Raw genomic sequence first — 7,948 nt, 5'->3', positions numbered from 1 at the left:
ATTTCCTGCTATCCTAGAAGCCAACTCCCCTGAATACCTTGTGATGCCAGAACCTCAGCAACCTAAGCAGCTGCACCAGCTCCACACTTGGCCCTCACAGGGGCAAACCCAAGTCCTCCAGGGCAGCCTCAGGAGCAAACCCCAGTGGACGAACCACATGCAGAGGTGGAAATAAACCCGCAATTGAAACCCAGGGACAGTGCTGCTAAGAAAGAAGATCCAAAACACTCCCATCAGCTTTACAAGCTGCAGATTAAATCCACATAATCAACTAGGCAGACTCCGTGTCTACGGAATATACAAAAGGTCATTGAGAGCCCCCACAAAAGAAAATGCACCAGTTCTGATAGCTGTGGACATTGGAATCAAGAACACAGAAGAATAGGACCTGATTAGAATCTGTGCTGCCCCCATAGCAGGTCCAGAGATCAGCACAGTGTTGGAGGGCATCCTAGGGAGGTGAGGTGGACTGTGACTTCCGAGGGAAAGGATTCTGACAGCAGTGACTCAAGAAAAACATTTATTATTTGAATAGACTTTATTATTAGAATAGACTTATGGACATGGGGAGAGGGGAGGAGAGGGTGAGATGCATGGAAAGAGTAACATGGAAACTTACTTTACCATATGTAAAATAGATAGCCAGTGGGAATTTGCTGTATGCCTCAGGGGTTCTGTATCAACCTATAGCGGTGGAATGGGCTGGGAAATGGGAGAGAGGCTCAAAAGGGAGGGGATATATGTATACCTATGGCTGATTCATGTTGAGATTACAATAAAATTCTCTAAAGCAATTATCCTTCAATAAAAAAATAAGTTAAAAATATAAAACAAGGGAAAATTTGCTGGATATCAAAGGAAGAAGAAAGCTTATTAAAATGAGCTACAAGTTAAGACAGAAAGGTTCAAATCAAAGAAATGGAAATTCAAGAAAATAAAAGTAGCAAGTTCTGCTTTCGTAGTCTGATCAAACGGTCACAATATCTGACTCCGAGGCTTTGACCTCTTCAATCTTGGGTACTTCTTCAGTTTTACAACAGTTGGCCTTTATATATTTCCCTTCACAAACAATGCTTTCAGAGCCTTCTTCATGTCTTTATTCCTCAGGCTGTAGATGAAGGGGTTCAGCATGGGTGTGATGACTGTGTACATCACCGAGGCTGTTGCACTTGAGTGTGCATTGTGGGTAGCTGCAGAGCTAAGGTACACTCCAAGCATTGTACAATAAAATAAGGAGACAATGGTGAGGTGAGACACACAGGTGGAAAATGCTTTATATTTCCCCTGAGCAGATGAGATTCTGCATATAGAGGAAACTATTTTAGAATATGAACAAAGGATACCAAAGAAGGGACCACCACACAGCAGGACAGCTGCAAAATACATCACTATGTTATTAAGAAATGTGTCAGAACAGGCAAGTTGGACCATATGATTGAGTTCACAGAAAAAGTGGGGAATTTCAATGTTTGTACAGAAGGACAGTCGCAACACCATTAAGCTTTGCAATAAGGAATTCAGGACACTTATGATCCAGGATATCAGCACCAGTAGTCCACAGAGCTGGGGGTTCATGATGACTGTGTAGTGGAGAGGTTGACAAATGGCCACAAAGCGGTCATAGGCCATCACGGTCAGGAGGAGGATGTCCAACACTGCAAAGAGGATGAGAAAATAAATCTGTGTGATGCATTCTTTATAGCTGATAACTTTGCTTTGTGTCCAGATATTCCATAGCATCTTTGGGATGGTGGTGGAGGTGAAACAGATGTCCACAAAGGACAGGTTGGAGAGGAAGAAGTACATGGGTGTGTGCAGGTGGGCATTTGAAGTGATGGCCAAGATGATGAGCAGGTTTCCAAACACAGTGATCAAGTACGTGGAGAGGAAAAGCCCAAATATGAGGGGCTGTACTTTTACTTTCTCTGAAAGTCCCAGAAGGAGAAATTCTAGAAGTTGTGTATCATTGTCTGGTTCCATGCAGGAAGGTGACTTCTGGAAAAGAAAGGCTATAACATGGCTAATTTTCACACAAACTTGTATTAGTCACATATTCAAAATGGTGTTTCAAATTTATATTTTGTTGTCAAATATTAATTTGATATTTTGTGTATTTTGTATAACCCCATGGAAGGTATCTTTGTGCCCCACATAATGTGGAATTTTTTTCCCAACTAGCTTTTACCATAAGGGTCATGAGTTTTGCACTTTTAATGAGAATTTCATAATGTAATTCAAGAATGTAATACAAAGTCTATCGTTTTTAAGCACTGTCTAGGCAATGAGTAAAAAGTGCTAAAAAGCAAAAGTCCCCAAAGTCTCATTTCAATTATAGAGAATGAATATATGGTGGGAATGTAAGTTGATATAGCCACTATGGAAAATAGGGTAGAGATGCCTTAAAAAAAACTGGAAATAAAACTACCACATGACTCCACAATCCCACAACTGTGTATATAACCTGAGAAAGCTATAAATCAAAACAACACATGTACCCGAATGTTTATTGCAGCAGTATTTACAGTAGCCAAGACATGGAAGCAACCTAGATGTCCATGGACAGATGAATGGATAAAGAAGTTGTGGTATATTTACACAATGGAATATCATTCAGCCATAAAAAGGAACTGATTTATGTCAACTGAAGGGTGGTGGACAAATCTAGAGCCTGTTATATAGAGTGAAGTAAGTCAGAAGGAGAAAAATAAATATTGCACATTAATGCATATATATGGAATCTAGAAAAATGATACAGACGAACCTATCTGAGGTGTAGAAATAGAGATGCAGATGTAGAGAATGGACTTGTGAACACATCAGGGGAAGCAGGGGGACGAATTGAGAAAATAACATTGACATTTATATACTATCATGTGTAGAATCGATAGCTAGTGAGAAGCTGCTACATAACATAGGGAGTCCTGCCTTGTGCTCGGTGATGACCTAGAGGGGTGGGATGGGGTGGGGTGAGAGGGAGGCTCAAGAAGGAGGTGATACATGTATACTACTGGCTGATTCACATTATTGTATAGCAGAAACCAGCACAACATCATAAAGTAATTATTATCCTCCAACTAAAAATAAATTGAAAAAATGAATCAGGACATAAAAAAAGAGAATGACTAAATAGACTGTAAAATTATATATCATCCTATGGTGACAGATTCTGTGATGAAACTAACGACAGGCACAAAGGAGAGATTGGGTCTATGTGGGGACATGTGTGCCCAGCAGAAGGGATGGCCAGGGCAAAGGCCTTAAAGAAGGTGCTTGTTTCCTGTGCTCAGCTGAAAAAAAGAGAAGCAGTGTAACAAGTGAATGAACCTGAAAGGCTGAGGAGAGTTGGTGTCCCACATGTTGAGGAGGTGGTCTCTCTGCCACTGCTGATACCCCAAGGTACAGGCATTTCCTGTTCCATACTACAACTTGCATTTTATTCATCTTGTTGCTAAAGGGTCCCCAGGGGACTCCTCTGGTGATCCAGTGGCTAAGACTCTTGCTTACAATGCAGGGGGCCAGGGTTTGATCCCTGCTTAGGGAACTAGATCCCACATGAGACGACTAAGAGTTCACATTCCACAATTAAAGATCTCATAGGCTGCAATGAAGATTCTGTACAGCCAAGTCAATCAATCAATCAGTCAATATTTTAAAAAAGAAACAGCTCCCCTCCTTAGTATCTCCTCTGTTTGAATTCTGGTCCCAGGACTGTGAGAATCATCTTGGAATGATGAGTCCTTGTACTCTTGTTCTGAAGACTGGTCACACTCCACAAGTGTCTCTCTCTCTCACACACACAATGGCCTCCAGCACCGGAGTATTTCCATGTCTTTCTCAGCCACAGCCTTTCTGATTACACTTTGTTGTTGATTTTCAGTTGCTAAGTCCTGTCTGACTCTTTGCAACCCATGGACTGCATCATGCCAGGCTCCCCGTCCTTCGCTATCTCCTAGAGTTTGCTCAAATTCATATCCACTGAGTTGGTGATGTTATCTAGCCATCTCATTCTCTGGTGCCCTCTTCTCATTTTGCCTTCAAATTTTCCTGGCATCAGGGTCTTTTCCAATAATTGGGTCTTCAAGTCTTCAAGTAGCTAAAGTATTGGAGCTTCAGCTTCAGCAATAGACCTTCCAGTGTATATGCAGTGTTGATTTCCTTTCCTAATTGCACTCAGTTCAGTTCAATTGCTCAGTCATGTCCGACTCTTTGTGACCCCATGAATCTCAGCATGCTAGGCCTTCTTGTCCATCACCAACTCCTGGAGTTCACTCAAACTCATGTCCATTGAGTTGGTGATGCCATCCAGCCATCTTATCCTCTGTCATCCCCTTCTCCTCCTTCCCTCAATCCCTCCCAGCATCACAGTCTTTTCCAATGAGTCAAGTCTTTGCATGAGGTGGCCAAAGTATTGGAGTTTCAGCTTCAGCATCACTCCTTCTAATGAAAACCCAGGACTGATCTCCTTTAGGATGGACTGGTTGAATCTCCTTGCAGTCCAAGGGACTCTCAAGAGTCTTTCTCCAACACCACAGTTCAAAAGCATCAATTCTTCAGCGGTCAGCTTTCTTCACAGTCCAACTCTCACATCCATATATGACCACTGGAAAAACCATAGCCTTGACTAGACAGACCTTTGCCAGCAAAGTAATGCCTCTGCTTTTGAATATGCTATCTAGGTTGGTCATAACTTTCCTTCCAAGGAGTAAGCGTCTTTTAATTTCATGGCTGCAATCACCATCTGCAGTGATTTTGGAGCCCTCTAAAATAAACTCTGACACTGTTTCCACTGTCTCCCCATCTATTTCCCATGAAGTGATGGGACCAGATGCCATGATATTAGTTTTCTGAATGTTGAGCTTTGCACTAGGAATGCATAAAAGCCAAACTGGCCCAATCAGTGATCTTTCCCCTGTAGAATGCAGAAATGGTCCTCAGATATTCCAATTCTTCCACTTCCCATGGACATATAAACCTGGGACTCCATACTGATAGAGCCATTTTTGGTTGATTTTTTTAAGCAAAAAATAATCTGTTCAATTAACAGAAAGAGAAAAAATAAAGTGGGTCAGGAGGAAAAGAACTAATAAGCTCAGCTGGTCCCAGAGAGATTGTGAGGAAGAATAATGTCCCTTGGTTCTGGCAGCATTTCAACCCTGATTACATTCCCTTGATGCCCAAAGAAAATAATAAGAGAACAACAACAACAACAAAAAAAACTTGTCTAAAAGACAGAAGTAGTGATTTTCTTTAATGGTGTCAAGCACCTTACACACGGTACATCCACCAAAAAAATGAACAAAGGGATAAACCAACATTTCCCCGGAGAAAATGCATACAGTATAACAAAAGTTGGACATTGTTAGTATGATGCAGTAGATTTACCTTTCCTGTGCCTATTTCATAATTATTTGACCAATTAGGTTTTTTTTTTAAGATTTTTTGATGTGAACCATTTTTAAAGTCTTTACTGAATTTGTTACAATATTGCTTCTTTTTTTAAAAAATATATTTTAGTTTTTTTGGCCATCAGGCATGTGGAGTCATAGCACTGGTACCAGGGATCGAACCTACACCCCCTGCATTGGAAGGTGAATTCTTAATCACTGGACCACCAGGGAAGTCCCTGACCATACAGTTTTTTTATGGCCCAATAATGGATGAGAGTAGCCCCTTTCTCAATTTTCTCATGTGGTATCTTTCTTTTACCATTCCCGTTCTGTAATATTTCATCCCTTTTTTGAGAATCTCAGTGGGCACATTCTAATAATGATTCTGGACTTCATCCAACATGCAGAGGCTGCCCTGGGGCATGTTCTATGAGTCCTGTCCCCACTATGACAGTTCTGCTCCCTCATACTTCATACAAAAGAAACGTATTGTATCCACGCTCTGTGTAGGGGTAGCCAATACATTTTAGATGAACATCTAGAAAGTGACATATTCAATTTGCAGGGGGGCAAAACCATCCAATAAAACAAGAAATTCAAAACTAAGAATATAGATATATTTCAATAAAGTAAAACCTTTTATGGCCAAAAATGTCCTCCAAAAGACAATTGAAAATCTATGACCCATAGACATTTTTTGAAATGCCAAAAACTGTAGAAAAATAGGTAATTATTATATAGGCCATTGCAGGAGTTGGGAGTTTGATTCTTGGGTTGGGAAGATCCCTTGGAGCAGGAAATGGAAACCCACTCTAGTGTTCTTGCCTGGGAAATCTTATGGACAGAGGAGCCTGGAGGGCTACGGTCCATGGGATCACAAAAGAGTTGGACATGACTTAGCCATGAAACAATAACAACATAATAATAGGCAGATCAAAATGGTGATCAAATATGTAAAGTGTGATGAATCTGAGCTATAGCTTAAGAAACAAAGAAGTGTCTTTCACACCCATCAGCCTCACGTCGGTGGGGGCAGGGGGAGGGAACCCTTAAAGAACTGTTACGTTGATTGTGATTAGATCTTTTAAACTGGCAGCAAAAGCAGTTCTCTAATTTTGCTGTTAGAAACATAAAATGTTACAAGATTGGAAAGAAACCTGAAGACAACTATAGGTTCAGTTCAGTCACTCAGTCGTGTCCGACTCTTTGTGACCCCATGAACCGCAGCACACCAGGCCTCCAAGTCCATCACCAACTCCCGGAGTCTACCCAAACCCATGTCTATCGAGTCAGTGATGGCATCCAACCGTCTCATCCTCTGTCATCGCCTTCTCCTCCTGCCGTCAATCTTTCCCAGCATAATGGTCTTTTCAAATGAGTCAGCTCTTCGCATCAGGTGGCCAAAGTATTGGAGTTTCAGCTTCAACATCAGTGCTTCCAATGAACACCCAGGACTGATCTCCTTCAGGATGGACTGGTTGGATCACCTTGCAGTCCAAGGGACTCTCAAGGCAACTAAGAATATTGCAATAAATGTTGTTTTTTAACTCAGGCTTTCTCAACCCCAAGTGCTGTGAATATTCTGGGCCAAATCATTCTCTACTGTGTGCTCTGTCCTGTGCATTGAAAGATGTTTACAGCATCCATGGTCTCCACTCACCCCTCTCCAGTGTGACAGCTAAAAATGTCCTTGGACATTGTTCAATGTGTCCCCCAGGGAAAAATCTAATCCCCTGACTAGAAGCACAGTTTTAAATTAACAATCTCAACATATTTTTCTAGCACTGACATAACAGCAATTTAATGATAAAGAATGTGAAAGATGGTCAAAGGTGTAAATAGCACTCTTGTATTGTGAAATATGTAATCACAGATATAAACACATTAATCAAACAAAGGAACAAGGACAGCAGTCTCTTGCTTCTGGGATGAGTTGAATTGGCTCCCATTCTCTCTGACCATCTCATGCACCATCATCTGGGTTGTTGGACTCACCTGGATGGGAACTCTGAGAGGAAGGTTTCCGAGGAGGAGTCTGAACCCCTCCCTGGATGGTTAATGATGGAGATTAAGGTTCTGTCCCCAGACTAGCAGCAGGATAGAGTGAAGCTACAGCCCTCCAGCCAGGATTATGACTCAAATCAAACAAAACAAAATAAAGGCCCTTCTAGGTGAGGTTTGCAAACACTGAGAGACTTCAGACATGGAGATATTTATAGGTTCCTGTATATGCTCATTAAGCACACTTCTGTCATGTTATTTCAACCTCTAAGTACATAATTCCCCTGTGGAAAGCTCTTCTGGAAGAAAGGAAATTTTTCTTAATGATTTTCTGCTCACAAGAGGCCAGTGTAGGAGTCAATTGAATCCAATTTTGTTTTCTTCTTTTTACTCCTTCTCCATTAAATTGCCCCCCTTTAATATCTCTAAATCTCTTAGTATCTTATCTCAACTCTCAATTAGAATGTTCTCCCAAGTCAAAGACTGAGGAACCTGTCCGGATTGGGTCTCTTGTGTCTTCAAAACTTTGATTTATGATGGGGATGCAGACTCTGAACCTC

The 7,948-nt window shown here is 41.3% G+C and overlaps 1 protein-coding gene across 1 annotated transcript; it reads right to left on the bottom strand.

Moving 5' to 3' along the window:
* On the bottom strand, nucleotides 1,048-1,980 carry LOC102170309 (olfactory receptor 7A17-like). The gene has a single exon (XM_005682248.2). It carries the CDS (start codon nucleotides 1,978-1,980, stop codon nucleotides 1,048-1,050), a length of 933 nt encoding a protein of 310 aa, XP_005682305.1.

This window comes from Capra hircus, chromosome 7 (assembly GCF_001704415.2).
Source record: "Capra hircus breed San Clemente chromosome 7, ASM170441v1, whole genome shotgun sequence".
NCBI classification, from domain to species: Eukaryota; Metazoa; Chordata; class Mammalia; order Artiodactyla; family Bovidae; genus Capra; species Capra hircus.
This window is presented reverse-complemented; position numbering and strand designations above follow the sequence as displayed.